Source organism: Oncorhynchus clarkii, chromosome 23 (genome assembly GCF_045791955.1).
Source record: "Oncorhynchus clarkii lewisi isolate Uvic-CL-2024 chromosome 23, UVic_Ocla_1.0, whole genome shotgun sequence".
Lineage (NCBI taxonomy): Eukaryota > Metazoa > Chordata > Actinopteri > Salmoniformes > Salmonidae > Oncorhynchus > Oncorhynchus clarkii.
In genome coordinates, this window is record NC_092169.1 from 27,253,608 (window position 1) to 27,270,907 (window position 17,300).

General features: G+C 40.9%; 2 protein-coding genes across 6 annotated transcripts in view; both read left to right on the forward strand.

Moving 5' to 3' along the window:
- LOC139381091 (dystonin-like) overlaps positions 1-11,470 on the forward strand; it is a 205,819-nt gene extending 194,349 nt beyond the window's left edge. For 4 of the 5 annotated variants that reach the window (XM_071124343.1, XM_071124347.1, XM_071124346.1 and 1 more), the window contains 8 exons: positions 1,088-1,162; positions 1,272-1,289; positions 4,070-4,187; positions 4,559-4,675; positions 6,430-6,623; positions 7,026-7,136; positions 10,172-10,304; positions 10,438-11,470. In XM_071124343.1, the coding sequence (XP_070980444.1) occupies positions 1,088-1,162; positions 1,272-1,289; positions 4,070-4,187; positions 4,559-4,675; positions 6,430-6,623; positions 7,026-7,136; positions 10,172-10,304; positions 10,438-10,691 (1,020 nt within the window). In that variant the 3' untranslated portion in view covers positions 10,692-11,470. Of the gene's footprint in view, positions 1-1,087; positions 1,163-1,271; positions 1,290-2,452; positions 2,707-4,069; positions 4,188-4,558; positions 4,676-6,429; positions 6,624-7,025; positions 7,137-10,171; positions 10,305-10,437 lie in introns of those variants that run through there. The other variant, XM_071124348.1, reaches the window with a different exon arrangement.
- A 4,754-nt stretch (positions 11,471-16,224) lies between these two features.
- Positions 16,225-17,300, forward strand: part of LOC139381266 (collagen alpha-1(XXI) chain-like) — a 28,939-nt gene continuing 27,863 nt past the window's right edge. The window contains exon 1 of the mRNA XM_071124732.1: positions 16,225-16,304. Within this exon, the coding sequence (XP_070980833.1) occupies positions 16,225-16,304 (80 nt within the window). The remainder of the gene's footprint in view (positions 16,305-17,300) is intronic.

Genomic DNA, 17,300 nt, shown 5'->3' on the forward strand with positions numbered 1-17,300 from the left:
CAGTGCTCAGACTGTCCGCAATAGGCTGAGAGAGGCTGGACTGAGGACTTGTAGGCCTGTTGTAAAGTAGGTTCTCACCAGACATCCCAGTCAACAATGTCGCCTATGGGCACAAACCCACCATCGCTGGACCAGACAGGACTGGCAAAAGTGCTCTTCACTGACAAGTCACGGTTTTGTCTCACCAGGGATGATGGTCGGATTTGCGCTTATCGTCGAAGGAATGAGCGTTACATCGAGGCCTGTACTCTGGAGCTGGATCGATTTGGAGGTGGATGGTCCGTCATGGTCTGGGGTGGACTTAGCTTGTCATTTCAGGCAATCTCAACGCTGTGCGTTACAGGGAAGACACCCTCCTCCCTCATGTGGTAGCCTTCCTCCAGACTCATCCTGACATGACACTCCAGCATGACAATGCCACCAGCCATACTGCTCGTTCTGTGTGTGATTTCCTGCAAGACAGGAATGTCAGTGTTCTGCCATGGCCAGCGAAGAGTCCGGATCTCAATCCCATTGAGCACGTCATGGACCTGTTGGATCGGAGGGTGAGGGCTAGGGCCATTTCCCCCCCAGAAATGTGCAGGAACTTGCAGATGCCTTGGTGGAAGAGTAACATCTCATAGCAAGAACTGGCAAATCTGGTGCAGTCCATGAGGAGGAGATGCACTGTAGTACTTAATGCAGCTGGTGGCCACACCAGATACTGACTGTTACTTTTGATTTTGTTCAGGGACACATTATTCCATTTCGGTTAGTCACATGTCTGTGGAACTTGTTCAGTTTATGTCTCAGTTGTTGATTCTTGTCATGTTCATACAATTATTTACACATGTTAAGTTTTCTGAAAATGAACGCAGTTGACAGTGAGAGGACGTTTCTTTTTTTGCTGAGTTTATATTTTTGCGGTCAATTTGCAGTCTACAAATGATTTGTAATTATGTTCCGGTCTCCCGACCATCCGCTCAAGAAAAAATCAGTCCACAGCTGCATCTAGTTGATGATCCCTGCCGTAAATCATTGGAACTAATGTATTACATTCCTGCAATATAAATGATGTGTAAATTATGTTTTTTTTCTTCTTTTGTAGGTCACACGCCAAGTGGCAAAATGCAAGTGTCCTAAACGATTCCAAGTTGAGCAAATTGGTGCCAACAAATACAGGGTAAGAGGATTTTGTGAATACCCTATACGTTACCTTAAGTGTTCAGTGAAACATGTGCTTTATGAAAAACTAATTTGTAACTTTTTTTCATTGTCCCTTCCACGACCAGTTCTACCTTGGAAACCAGGTACATATGACAGGCTCAGGCCGCTCTTTGTCGTTATCTATGATGTGGTGCTGTGCCTAATCAACCCCTCCTCTCTTTTTTGTTGACCCTGTTTCTTTTCCAATGAACATTAATATTTTGCCAAGAGTCTTCCAAGACATAATCACGATGGAACTCAGAAGTAAATACACTAAACAGCAATAATTCTTTCAGACATTTCCATTCACTTGAAAAGGCTCACTTTTAATTTGTTTATTAGTCTATGATAATAATAATAGCCATGTGGGTAGTTCCACCGGCATAAGTAGTTGGGATATTGGATTGGGTCTGGCTGGCTGGCGTGGGAAAGCAGCTGGTGCCTATAACTGGTGCAGGTGGAGGACCATTGATGTAGTAGCCTGCTAGGAATGACTGTGCAATAAAATAATCCCCTTTTGGGTCATGGGCTTTCTTCAGCTCATGCCAAGAATGAAATGGCCACGGTGTCATAAAATGCATCTTTGTGTATATATAACCTGTACTGGTTGATTGTGCAGATAAAAATAGTGACAGTAATGCTCTTATTTAGATAGGAAATAACATTGAGCTTGTGATCATTTCTAAAACTACAAATCAGCATGTAAGGCAGTCAAGTGTTAAAATGCTTTGAAGTCCAATGCTGATTCAATTATTCCCTCTTATTTGTAGTTGCTTTTGAGCTTCCAATAAGAAATAATAGGTTTTCCAAGTTTTTACCCCTTCATGTGCTTTAATTGAACCGTTTGGGATTTAGAATGCTTTTAATGTGTAGTTGCTTCTCTTTTATTTCCTGGGATTGATTTGTCTCAGTAATGGCTGACATGACTTTGTATAACTGCTTTTTTTGTTCAACAAACATTAACTGCTTTCCCTTTAAAGATGTGCAAACACCTTTCCATTGTTAGGACATTATCTTGCTTGATTTTATTTTATTGAGTTCAAATGGGCAAAGAAATGCATGTTGCAATACAGGATACATAACTCATATAAAATGAATGGTCCATTCACTTTCTGAAACATTGATGGCTGTTTGTTGAGGAGAATGAATAGGGGTATATAGGGGAGACAAACAGTATACCGCATGTATTTGTAAGATAATGTGTGTCTTCTTCACCAGTTTGTATTCGTTTATTACTCAAAATCAACTTAAACAATTTTTTTGACAGTTTGGTCTGGTTCACTGCTTACATGATGATGAGATAATAGCAAACAGGGACAGTCAAAATCTAACCCCCCACCTACACGTTGCGGTTTTGGAAAGCTGTATTCTGGTAAATGGGCATTCTTAAGCCATTTGTTGTGACTATTTTTATTCTCCAGATCATTTTCCAATTCAATTCATCACTTTTACTGTACTTGATCACAAAATTCACCAGTGTCATTCAATCATTATGGGAATCACATAGTGCAAAGTTTGAATTTAAATGAGATTGTTACAATAGGCACCTAACTGGAGGCTCATCAATGTGTGGTCATGTTTGATTGTTTACACCGTGGTTGACTAGAGAGATGATAAGATGCCATCCCCCATGTTGTTCCTCATTGGAGCTCAGCTGCATTGGTTCCTCCATCAATGTCAATGCATCTATGAATATGGTGGTTTGTTCTGTAGTGATAGAAAGTGCAACTGTTCACGTTGTTGGTTTGCAGGAGATTTTGTCCGTTTTGTCTGTTTGTGCTATTGATTGTGCTATGATGTGACAATGTTTGATGGAAAGCATGAGGCCATGGTTGTTGTGTTGTCAAATCTGCTAACCCCTTGGCCATATCCAACTGGCTGGCTTCTCCTGCAAATACTCTTCTTATGACGCTTGGCTGTTTGTTCACCCTCCATATCAGGCTTGTTTGAAAGCTTTGCAAGACACATGCAAAACAGCCCATAGTAAAGTCGAAAATAACAAAAATATTCCAAAAGAAGGTAAGGATAGACTGCAACACTATAGTGCCCCCTAGTGGTTGAGTATCATCTCTTCAGTCTAATGATCTTTATATTATACCGCCTGTTAGGAGTTTCCAGTTAAAAATGTGAAAAAATGAGTAAACATTCCTAAATTATAATATTGATTAATGACAATATTGCAACCCTTTGTGACAAATTATTAACTTACTAATTATTACATTTACTTGCAACCTTAATCATAAGGGATAAATAACATTGTCATAACAATGATATTGACCTCAGATGCCCTAACCAGTCAAAATACTAGTTGTTATATCATGATTATGACAGATGTATGTAGGCTACGATAAGCCTGTTAACAGGGGGTATCAAGCAAAGTGTTACCCATTTCACCTCAATTACAAATCAATGTATCCCAATTTCACAAGTCACACACCAATCCCACATTGTTGACAATGATGAATGCACTAATACATTCTGGGAAGGCAAAACCAGTTGGATTGACCCTCCATTTGTGTCTATGAGAATGAAACCTTGATGTTGTTGCTTTGTGTCTCAATCAATGGGCTTAGCTGAGCAACACAAGAAAGAAACCAGACAGCAAAACCATCCTCTCTCATCTAGTGATGAAGTGAAATCCATTTTAGTTAAGTCATATTTCATATGTATAACTAGTCGTTGTAATCCACAAGTCAGAAGACACAATGTAATCAGGCACCAACTCATAGACGGACAAACTTCCTCCTAACAATCTCCAAATTGTAGCATCTGCTGGTTTCTGGTGTTGCACAGCTTCAAGTCTTGTCCAGTGTTGTTGATGCAGAGTAGTGCTTAGTGACTCCCGGCCTCACCTTCCTCTCTGTCCTCCCTCCTCCCTCTGCAGTTCGGAGACTCCCAGCAGCTGCGTCTGGTGCGGATCCTGCGGAGCACTGTGATGGTGCGCGTTGGTGGAGGCTGGATGGCTCTGGATGAGTTCCTTGTAAAGAACGACCCGTGTCGAGGTAAGGCACCAGACAGGACAGGGTAAACTTTATAAAATGTCATTCATTTTAAGAAAGGGAAATCTCTGGATTCGGTTTCACTTGTGTGTCACTTATGTTTTAATTGTCTATTTTTAGATAGCGGTGCTCCAGCTGATTCAGTATTTATTACCATATGATTTGATGTTGTGTAATGGGTTTCACTCTGATTAAATGATATGGCTGGATAAGGCTGAATGTGGCATGTAGAGTCTGAGTGTGTGTCTGAGTGTATGTTGCTACTCTATTGCTTACAGTATCAGATCCTACTGCCATGCAGAAGTTCCTCTATTTATGTGTTTAAATTTTCCTGCTAAATGCCTTCCTACTGCTTCCTACGCCTTCCTCTCCAGTTCATCACCACGGGAGTAAAATGTTGCGCTCGGAATCAAACTCTTCAATTACTCAGTCTCCTATAGGTTGGCAACAAATCTCACACTTTCTCACCTTGCTCCATGAACCCCCCAGTGGTATGTGTGTCTGCATCACCGTATGTGTAAGGGGTGTTAATGTGTGGGTGTGTGTACAAAATGGGTGTGTTGGAGTGCTCATTGTGAATGGCGTTCCCATAAAGCGACTCCACTCACACTCTCCTGTTATCCAGCGGTCTGTGGGTCTTCATGCATGCCGTCATTTTCTCTGAGTCACATCACCTGCTTCTGAATCTCTCTTTACTTACTGACCTCCAGGCTAACACCAGTTCTCTCTCTCTCTCTGTCGCTCTCTCTCTCTATTGCTCTCTCTCTGTCTCTCTCTCTCTCTATTGCTCTGTCTCTCTATATCGCTCTCTATCGCTCTCTCTCTCTCTCTCTCTCTCTCTCTCTCTCTCTCTCTCTATCGCTCTCTATCGCTATCACTCTCTATCGCTGTCTCTCTGTTGCTCTCTCTCTTTATCGCTCTCTCTCTCTATCACTCTCTCTCATCGTGCTCTCTCTCTCTATCACTGTCTCTCTCTATCGCTGTCTCTCTCTCATCGCGCTCTCTCTCTATCGCTATCTCTATCGCTGTCTCTCTCTATAGCTCCCTCTCTCTCTATCGCTCTCTCTCTCTCCATCGCTCTCTCGCGCTGTCTATTGCACTCTCTCTCTATCGCTCTCTCTCTCTATCGCCTGCTCTCTCTATCGATCTCTCTCTATCGATCTCTCTCTCTATATCGCTCTCTCTCTCTCTCTATTGCTCTCTCTCTCTCTCTCTATCGCTCTCTCTCTCTACCGATCTCTATCTCTCGCTATCGCTCTCTCTCGCTGTCTATTGCTGTCACTCACTATCGCTGTCTCTCTCTATCGCTGTCTCTCTCTCTATTGCTGTCTCTCTCTCTACCCTGCTGTCTCTCTCTCTCTCTTTCTCTATTGCTGTCTCTCTCTCTATTGCTGTCTCTCTCTCTCTCTCTTTACCCTGCTGTCTCTCTCTATCTATTGTCTATCTATTGTTAACTGTCTCTCTCTATTGTTGTCTCTCTCTATCTATCGCTGTCTCTCTCTCTATCTATAGTCTATCTATTGTTAACTGTCTCTCTCTCTCTCTCTCTCTCTCTCTCTCTCTCTCTCTCTCTCTCTCTCTCTCTCTCTCTCTCTCTCTCTCTCTATCTATCTATCTATCTATCTATCTAAAAAGCAGCCAGTGGCTTTGTGCACCTTTTCTTTTTGCAGTGCCGCTGACAATCACTGGGTTTCCCAGCAATTGACTATTTCCGCCTAAAGGCTATGCGGGGGAGAAATAGTTACTTATATGGCTGATGTTCTAAGCCACTGGAATTCATCATCATTTTTTTGGGGTGACCATAGATTCTTCTATGTATCTTTATTTTGTTTTGTTTTGCGAGGTTGGGGTGATGGAGGCGTTTATTGATTTGTATGTGCAGAGTGAGTCTGTTGTACTGTACATTAAGCACTCTGTCCATATGAATCTCTATCGGTTCAGAATGTCCTTTTCACAGCACTTCCTATTGGGACTGTTTGTTTTCAGTGAGTTTGCCAGTGTGGCTAAGTGATGTGAAACTGCATGTCCTTCATTCACACGTGTTTATTTGCACAATAGTCCAGTCCCAGATAGTATAAACAACAACCTGAATTCATTTCAAATGGTCTGCTGTTTCTAAAAGCAGGCACTCATCATACATTTACTCACTCCACTGAAATGAATTAGGTTCACCTTACTTATAATCAATCATACACCAACAACCATGCATATGTCTTACTGTATGTTGTCATATTTTACCCCCCAGCCAAAGGCAGGACAAACATGGAGCTGCGAGAAAAGTTCATTCTCCCAGAGGGCACCACTCAGGTGATGGCAAGCTTCCGGTATAGAGGTCGTAGGTCGCGGCCGTCGTCACGAGCTGCCTCTCCCAACAGGTCAAACTCTAGCCATAGCTGTCCGGCCCAGCATAATAACCCAGCCTTGCCCAGCACACCCAAGGTAAGAGACGCCCACAATCTGGGTAGGAGCTTTTGACTACATACTCCTTCTTCCACAGCAAATACATGTATTAACTTCACTGACAACAGAGCAAAATTGGCTAATGACTTGTATTTAATGACCATAGGAAGCTAGTTGTATTTGAACAATTTCTACAGAAACGGTGTGTGTTGGTTTGTCTGCCATTCCCCACATGCTCCCAACCATATCTATTGTTTTTCATTTGTCTATTTTATCATTTGTTTATATATGTTGTTTTTGGTTGTCTGATATATTTTGATCATTCCTTTCTTTTGTCATATATCATAGCTCTTCATTTAGTCTACCTGTACTCCATTTAGTTATTGATTTCTCCATCTGAATCCCTGTGTTTGTGTGTTTGACTTGCCATTATTCCCCCAGACTCCCCAACACATAACTCGCAATTATGATAAACCCTGGCTGACAAACAGCAAACCCTCCACTCCTCTTAAATCATCAGACTCCTTTGAGAGCCAAGGTTCATCCTCTGAGGTATAGTGAATCAACAGGGTCTGGAACGCTCCAGAGCTCTGAACCTAACAACTGCTGCCTCCTACAATACCATCTAACTGAATTGTATAGTGTCTGAGTAAAAGGAAAAAGGACACTAATAACTACTTAGATAGCCCTACCCCTTCCCCTTGGCCCTAACTTCACAATAATTGAATATCTAAAGCATGGCCGACCAACTAACGGCAGATAAAGAAGATATTTTCTAAAGATCAACATCATTTTCATCCGTTCGACGGGAGTGGATTTTTTTCTTCTTTATCTTTCTTTATTGCTAAAAATGATGATGGGAACTGTGTTTTTAGAATAAATTATGATTGCCGAATAATTTTTAAGGTATGTGGGGCACGTGCTGTCATCACATAGCCATAAGTTCCACTCCACATTTAAAGATGCACTATAAAGGAATCGCTCTGCCATTTCCTGGTGGCTAAAATTCTAATAGTTCGCCTAATTTCAGTTTATGTCACAAAACAAGCAAGTATATCATTTTACCATCTAAACTGCTGTGAAATATATTTTCCATAACCACAAATACTGTATTTTCAGTTGTTTGAAGCTGGTGAACAAAACCCAAAGTAAAAAACACAAAAACTAAACTTAAGATCGGAAGCATAGAAATAGCGCACACAGAACAGATCTTGCAAGACATTCTTTCAATGATAGTGACAGCTCTATAAAAAGAAATGTCACATTGCAGCTTTAATTCTAAATGCCTAGCCTACTGCTTGCAAAATAAAAATAATTTAACTATAAAAAATAATGTTTTTCCTGAGTTTCAAGAATAACTGAATTGCTTCACTTTGCTTTTCTGATTGGCTGACAAGTTTTACCATTCAATTATTTCAGATCTACAGGAGTGCAAGTTTCACCGTGGCACGGACTAGCCTAGGCAGCCGTTAGGCACATGACAATTATTAGAATGTGGCAAATATAACTCATTTCTTGCATTCTATCAGGAAACAGATAGGTTGAAAGGCATACAGTTGTCACCAATTTATTAATGCACAATTTGCCTAAATGGGTAATGGAAACACTTCAACCACTACATTTGTATTCGACACTGTAGGTTCTTGCGATTTAAAAAAAAACTTTTTTTTTTTAGGTGTGACGCCATTACAATCAGCAGTTTTTATCGACACAAGATAGTTCAATGGAAATGCACCCTAGCAGGCAATTGTTGCATCTATTTTCTATGCAAACTTTCTAATGTCGAAAAAAAAATCGCTGGACACATAGCTATTGACGGTCAATCAATTATCCCATGTCAGCTAACATTTTATAGTTTGCTAGGTAAGTTAGTCTAGTGAGCTATCTTAACCTTGTAGTAATCATGGTCAAATTACTGACCAGGCACCCAAAGCAGGGGCCCTGACCTCCATGGGGCCCTCATTGATTTTGTTAGTCACTCTCACTCAGATATCATATCAACATGGCATAAGTACTTTAAACCACTAGCCATGACTTATGTAAAAATACTTTAAATTACTACTTAAGTCGTTTTTGTGTGTATCTGTACTTACTATTGATATTTTGGACAACTTTTAATTTTACTTCACTACATTCCTAAACAAAATAATGTACTTTCTACTCCATATGTTATTCCTGACACACAATGCTTAGCAGGACAGGAAAATGGTCCAATTCATGCACTTATCAAGATAACATGCCTGGTCATCCCTACTGTCTCTGATCTGGCAGACTCACTAAACACAAATGCTTTATTTGCAAATGGAGTGTGCCCCTGGCTATTCATTAATAAATAAAAAACAAGACAATTGTGCCTTCTGGGTTGCTTAATATAAGCAATTTGAAATGATTATACTTTTACTTTTGATACTTAAGTATATTTTTGCAATTCAATTTCATTTTGATACTTAAGTATATTTAAAACCAAATACTTTTGCTCAAGTAGTATTTTACTGGGTGACTTTTACTTGAGTCATTTTCTATTAAGGTATTTTTTACTTTTACTCAAGTATGACAATTGGGTACTTTTTCCACCACTCATGGCAAAATGTGTAGAACTGCAGGAAACAGGCATTAAAACTGCAAAATGTTCTTCCCCATGGCAAAATGAGTAGAATAGCAAGGAATTAGTTTCAAGACTGCTACATTTTCCCGCTGCCCCTTGGAAAAATGTGTAGAATTGCAGAAAATGTGCTTTAAAACTGCAACATTTTCCCAAAATGTTATTAGCCTGATGAACATAGAAACTAAGTTGCAGTTTCTATGCTACAATGGTGAAATGTTTTATACATCTTTAATAATGGTAATCAGAATGTGTTGTTATATGGCTGCGATCTGATTAATGTTTGAATTGTAATTTTATGATTAAAAAGATATTGTTTACATTTTTACATTTCTAAATAATTAACTAAGCCCAGAAGTTTGACCACCCCTGATCTAAAGAGTCTGGATAGGTGTAAAATGTGTAGTGGTGGAGCTTCCGCCACTACACAATCCCCCAGAATGAAGAAGGCAGATCTGCTAGTATCAAAGTGTTAAGGCCAAAGGGGAGGTGTAGGGAGCAAATTGTGATTGAAGGGAGTACATAAGATGTATATTTGTTGTCTTTTAGAGGCCCGATTTCAGTTTTTTATTTTTATTTAAGGCTTTAAAGTACTAACTGGTGATCGTTGTGGAACATTCTCTCTGTTTTCAAATACCTTCTCTAACTAACTCTAACTAAGAACTGACCCGCTGTTCTGTGTTGCATGTTGAACTGTTTATCTGTTAATCCACTGTACAAGTTTAAGTTGTTCCTGAAATATCATACAGTACATCAACTTTTCATTCAACACAATAACCCCTTACATTGGATGTCCGTGGGGTTTGATCAGATTTCATCGGAATGCCACATTGCATAACATGCTAATTAGAGAAGAATTACCAGTGTTCGAAGAGTCGATGTACTAGACTAGAGAATCGTCTTCTTCTGTGATTTACCATTGTGTACCTAGATATGTTTTTGTAAACATAGAGAAAAATGCTAACAAATGCTCTGTCTTTTGCAGAGCACTCCGATACAGGGAAGTAAACTGCGGCTCCCTGGATACTTGTCAGGAAAAGGTTTCCAGTCGGGAGAAGAGCAGGGAACCCTGATCAATGCTGCTGTGATGAAAGCACGGGGACAGGCGATAGGGTTTGGTGAGTAGAGCATCCTTTTGAAAAGCAGCGACTGCTTTCTGTCTGCTAAAGGGCTCTGCTGTTCGGCTCTGCTATTAAAGTTACCAGTCGCTGTAACCAGACAATAATCATACCGGAATCTTTTGTCCCCCAGAATCGAGAAGGTCCGGCAGCCGACCTGGAAGTAAAGCAGGCAGCCGAGGGAGCAGCCGGAGGGGAAGCGATGCTTCAGACTTCGACATTTCGGATATCGCATCGGTGTGCTCCGACACATCGGAGACGGTGGGTGACACCAGTCGGGCTACACCCCGCTCGTCGTCACGTCAACATGGAGGCAAGCCCTCCAAAATACCGACTCCTCAAAGAAGGTCGACTCCCAGCAAACTGGCCCAGACCTCCAAGAGATAGTCAGGGGCCTTGAGACAACCACGTTGGCCCAAAGTGACAAGAGAGACTGGCGTATGTGTTGATTATTTAAAGTCTTGTGAAGATGTAAAATATTCTGTTGAATAGAAAAACGGTTTATTATTAAGTGAGAATGGAATGCCAATGGCCTTGTGTTTGTCTTAATGTATTTAATTTTTTGTGAATAATGTCAAATTATTATGACTATTTTATTTTATTGACGCTAAACCTGAAGAGTTAAAAGAAACTGAAAAGAAAAAATCATGGAGAAGACCACACTGTATGGTCAACTAACAATTCTACACACTAATGAATGGCAGCACACAGCATTGTGCTCGTGAGAGGGTTCCTGAATGTCCTGTATGCTGACATGCGTGTGACAGACCCTGTGGGACACCTCAATTATCTATTATCTATTTAAAGTGCAATGATGTACTGCCAAAATGCATTTAAAGGGCAATACAATATACATGTAGCCTACCACATAGTAAACACTGCAAAAAATTATGTTCTGACTGAGATGACTGTTGAAGGCAAGTTCACGCAGAAATCCCTCAATATCCAGGCTTTAAAGTACTCCACCTTACCTTCGGTAGTACTGTTTTGTTTGGTCAACTTACAGTGATATGTGCCATTTTACCTTGGACATTGGCCTCCCCTGACCCTGAGTAGACATTCTTTAGTGCATTTGTCAGTGTATGGTTCATTTTGCTAGAGTGGAAAGGATCGCTGTTAACGTTTTGTAATAAATCTGCTAGCAGAAAGCTACCATGGGATACTGACCTGGGTCACATACTTGTCTGTTTTTTTTTTACATGATGTTATACATTATTGTTACAGAATAATGTATAATTTCTGTAGATTGACCCAATAGGATGCAGCGGAGAGACAACAGGAGACAAAAGAAATCTAGCATCATATAGAAATGGGAAGTATTTCATAAAGTCTCGTGATGACTCGTGGTGTTATTATATAATGTACAGGGAAAGGCAAAGGGGGATATCTAGTCAATTGTACAACTGAATGCATTCAACTGAAATGTGTCTTCTGCATTTAACCCACTTGAGATCTTTGAATATGACAACTGTAGTTGAGCAGGTGATAGTTTCACCCAAGGAAATGTGGAAACTTGATCTGTATTGTTGCATTTCAACATGGTCTACCTGTGAGTTTCTTACAGATCGTTTCTTCTAAATCTCTCAGATCATATGAACTTTTACCTCTTTCGAATTTAAGAGCTGTGTAAAAGCTGTGATAATGGTGCTCATTCCATAAATGTCAAGTTAGAGACAAGTTTGTCTCAATTATGGGCCTACAGGCAGCCCATACCATCTGTGGGTCAACATAAATGTAAACAAAGGAGCAGATCAATTGGTTATATTTAATTTGTTGAAATGAATAACCAAACATGTACAGATGGTGCCTTTAATGCCAAGGTGTGTGCCTCAGAAAAAACATACATTTAGATTTTTCATTCAGAGCCATGAAGATCAGTGAAGGTCCACAAGCAGGGTATAGTTGACAAATCCAACTCTCATTTATTTTAGGCCACATGCTCAGGTTCTGTGCAGTGTTTTACGGGTTTTGAGTTATTTGTATTCCCAGCACCACCATTCTCTGTGCGGCAACGTTTGCGGAGTGCTCCTTGCGCATGAATGCGACATACTACAGGTTTCCACCAGTGGAAATCAGGACAGCAATTGACTGTCCTGGGAAGGCGGTCACATAACCAAAAAATTTTCACCTTTTAGTTGAGTTGATAAAAGTATGATTATAAAAGTAGCCTAAAATAATGAAAATACGTATATGAACTGTGACAAGTTAATATGCAAAGAAAAATCTACATATTTATTGCTGAATAATGATTAGGGAGGCTTCAGAGGAGATGACAGGTGTAGGAAAGGACAGGCTACCATGCTCCTTGCAAATTCATTTCAGTCTATTTTATGCCATCCTAATCAATAATGCGTTGAAAGATTTAGATTTTGCTTGTGCTCCTAATGTGTGTAAAAATGGAAAGAAGAACTGAATGGTTGCCCTGAGCCTTCTCAGGACAACCAGTGTGTTTCAGCAGAGGAGACAGGCCTGTGGGAGAGATCAGATCCCCTGGGGACCGAAGGTAGAGTGGAGTGCAAGGAAGGGTCAGGTCTTCCTGAGACCAGCCACTATCTTTCTGAATGGTTTAAGGCATGGTTTGGCCTAGGGATGCCACTTTTAAATTGGTTATATCCTCACTGCAGGAACTGTAAAGGAACCGAAAGCAGTCCACATCGGGGCCTCTTTTTCAGGAATATGTGAGTGATCTTTACAATATTGTCTACGTTCATATATAGGTATATTTCGATTTTATTATAATTGAATTGAAATATGATGGTGGGTTTTGTGTGTGCTGGAAACAATTGGCCATTGATTTATTGTGGACAAATATTACTGGCATCTAATTAAAATTGGATATCACAGAATTGGGGATAATTTTTATATATATATATATGGAAAAAGTAAGAAAGGGAAAGTGTAATTTGTCTGATTTAAGAGTAGACTAAGATAATAGCTCCATCAATTCAGTAAAGTAGATTCTGCTGTTTTGGATCTGGATAATGAATAGTGTTTTATGGGAACAAAATGTCAAAGAATCAAATGAACTTCAGCCTACTTTTTTGACTAAATGAAATATCTCAATTCTATTCAATGCTTGAGATTTGAGCATATGTGAACATGTTTTGATATTGTATGATTTGATTTGTTGGGATTATCTTCTTTTGACACAGTGAAGTTGATATATATATTTTTTTATGGTTCATGAATAATTATGTGACTCCTTCAGTAAGGTTAGCTGTGACCAAGTTATTATAGGCACTTTTCGGACCAATTGCCTGATTGGACTTGATTTAATATTATTATCGGACATCATTTAATTCCAGATGGAAAAGTACATAATTTTTATAGATCATTTGATGCTGATTTATAGACCTACATAAACCTGTAAAATATATGTCGGGCATATTTTTGTGTTCATTTGTAATCAACATTTCTTTTAGAATGCTGTTATTTCTATTATTAATGGAGTAGGGTAATGTTATTTTATTGTTGAGTATTTTTTATTTGCATTTGATTACAATAGACCTAATCCTACCAATTTAGTAAAACAGTGCACTGTTCCTCACTATAGATAATTGGGGGAAATGGCTAACATTTAAGTGAGATTTCCTTGATCTTAGAGCTTCTCTTATTTTACTTTTGCAGGTGTTTATAATCCCTGGCACATCACATTTAGAAAATGCCAGCCCTAAAAGAAATGCTGGTTTTCCCAGTACTTCTAGCTTTCTTTGGATTGACCAAAAGCCAGGAATTACCAAGTAAGTACCATAAAATGACTTTTTATTCCCTTTTGCTGTTTATTGAGGGTATAATAATACTGCTTGATTGATTTTCAGCTTTTCTCAAGACTGTCTGTTTTCTTTCTTTCCAATATTAGCAAAGTTGGTTGGCGTGGAAATTTACGAACAGTGATCCGGGCAATGCAATATAATTTGATCCTCTATTTCTGTATGACCAGCAAGTGGCAGCACTGGTACATACAACCATAACCCTCTCAGAATAGCACACATCCTTCCCCTCTTGAGTAGTTCCTGCAGTCAGTATTGGATTTTGGCTTAACAGAATGTATCACTACTGACCCCAACTGACGTCACGGTGAGGTCAAAAACATCCGGACTTCCCATTTTCTGAACGAAATGACACCCATAGAATTAGGAAATATACTTCAATTGTGGGAATGAGAGTCATGAGAGTCATCTGAATTAATGTTGTGCCAAGTGTAATGACATTTTGTAGTGTGTAATCAAGTGTACTGTTCTTTGTTAAAGTTACTGCAAATCAACACTGATTAAACAAATAACTATTTCACAAAACATTAGATTGAAAAAGTTTGATGCTGTTGAATACCAGTAACATGAATACCAATAATCATTGTTTGATTGATCATATTTTGGGATAAATCCCTTTTTGATTTATTCACCTGTCCAGTCCTTCCACATGCCCACTGCCACTGCACTGTCCAGTCCTTCCACATGCCCACTGCCACTGCACTGTCCAGTCCTTCCACATGCCCACTGCCACTGCACTGTCCAGTCCTTCCACATGCCCACTGCCACTGCACTGTCCAGTCCTTCCACATGCCCACTGCCACTGCACTGTTCAGTCCTTCCACATGCCCACTGCCACTGCACTGTCCAGTCCTTCCACATGCCCACTGCCACTGCACTGTTCAGTCCTTCCACATGCCCACTGCCACTGCACTGTCCAGTCCTTCCACATGCCCACTACCACTGCACTGTCCAGTCCTTCCACATGCCCACTGCCACTGCACTGTTCAGTCCTTCCACATGCCCACTGCCACTGCACTGTCCAGTCCTTCCACATGCCCACTGCCACTGCACTGTCCAGTCCTTCCACATGCCCACTGCCACTGCACTGTCCAGTCCTTCCACATGCCCACTGCCACTGCACTGTCCAGTCCTTCCACATGCCCACTGCCACTGCACTGTCCAGTCCTTCCACATACCCACTACCACTGCACTGTCCAGTCCTTCCACATGCCCACTGCCACTGCACTATTCAGTCCTTCCACATGCCCACTGCCACTGCACTGTCCAGTCCTTCCACATGCCCACTGCCACTGCACTGTCCAGTCCTTCCACATGCCCACTGCCACTGCACTGTCCAGTCCTTCCACATGCCCACTGCCACTGCACTGTTCAGTCCTTCCACATGCCCACTGCCACTGCACTGTCCAGTCCTTCCACATGCCCACTGCCACTGCACTGTCCAGTCCTTCCACATGCCCACTGCCACTGCACTGTCCAGTCCTTCCACATGCCCACTGCCACTGCACTGTCCAGTCCTTCCACATGCCCACTGCCACTGCACTGTCCAGTCCTTCCACATACCCACTACCACTGCACTGTCCAGTCCTTCCACATGCCCACTGCCACTGCACTATTCAGTCCTTCCACATGCCCACTGCCACTGCACTGTCCAGTCCTTCCACATGCCCACTGCCACTGCACTGTCCAGTCCTTCCACATGCCCACTGCCACTGCACTGTCCAGTCCTTCCACATGCTCACTGCCACTGCACTGTCCAGTCCTTCCACATGCCCACTACCACTGCACTGTCCAGTCCTTCCACATGCCCACTGCCACTGCACTGTCCAGTCCTTCCACATGCCCACTACCACTGCACTATCCAGTCCTTCCACATGCCCACTGCCACTGCACTGTTCAGTCCTTCCACATGCCCACTGCCACTGCACTGTCCAGTCCTTCCACATGCCCACTGCCACTGCACTGTCCAGTCCTTCCACATGCCCACTGCCACTGCACTGTTCAGTCTACTTTGTGACTTTTTCAAATGATGTGTTTTATGTCTAAAAATGCATCCAGATCCTCATCGTTCACTGCCTTAAACCCTTCAACTCTATGAACATGACATTGGTGAAAAACTGAGCTGCATGTTTTTACTCTGAGGTTATGACATGCTAGAGGAGTTCCGTGTATCTAAGTCCAGAGGGGTGAGGAAGGTAGACGGATCTGAACCTGATTCAGTGGTCCTACCGTGTGAACCCTGCCATCCACCTGTGCAAAACAATGAGGTATTGTCTGCATGCACATTTGAGGCCAAATTGATTAGAATAGATTGGAATTTGTGAGGTTTCAAATAAATCAATGTCAAGATGTACAGTTGATTCTCAGAGGATAACACAGGAAAACACTTATTTCTAAAGTAGTCCTGAGTAGAATTTTCCTGATATTCAAACTTAACACACATAGTTAAAATAATTACAGAATTAAAAAGGTACAAATGTACAGATAAAAGTAATCAACCAAAGTGTAAGGGTAGGGCACAACATTGTTCGAACTTCAGAAACATGTTGTTATAGAATCGACATGCCTCACTGACATGTAGAAAAAGTAATCATATTAGCTTTATTCATAGTATTTCCAGTATGTTGCATCCTCCTGAACGAGACCCAGCGCCCAAACTTTGTCATTCCACCTCTCCTCACTCAATAATTATGTTTATCTTAAGGTTTTCTATTTTCCTCCCATGTGAGTTAGTTAACATGAGCTAGAACCATGCACCAAAATGAAAGATTAATAGCGACGTGTATTGTATGAGCTACGTTTATTCTCTGCTCCTTTGCCAAAGGGGTATCCACGGTTTTTCCACTCAGTGTAATTATCACTTCCAAACAACAGATTTGATTTCATCTCCTGCACGGAAACCTATAAATGTGCCTTTGCTTCATAACTTGATGTTCACCAATTGACAGTTGGTGGAACACCACTGGAGTTTCATTCAGTCATCACAATGGATGAATCTAGTAATTGACACGTTTGTTGATTAGCATTATGATGTGTTGTTGGTCAAAATGCATTATGAGTAGTTATAGTGTATCAGCCTATCATCCAGGGTTTCCTTTGGAAATGAAGACATCGTCATTAAATTGGAATAGGGGAGGGTTTTCCCCAGCCATCTTCAAACCCTCATTTACACTTTCCTAGCATAGATAGGCTACACAGATTTATGCTGTTTGTCTACTCATTGCTG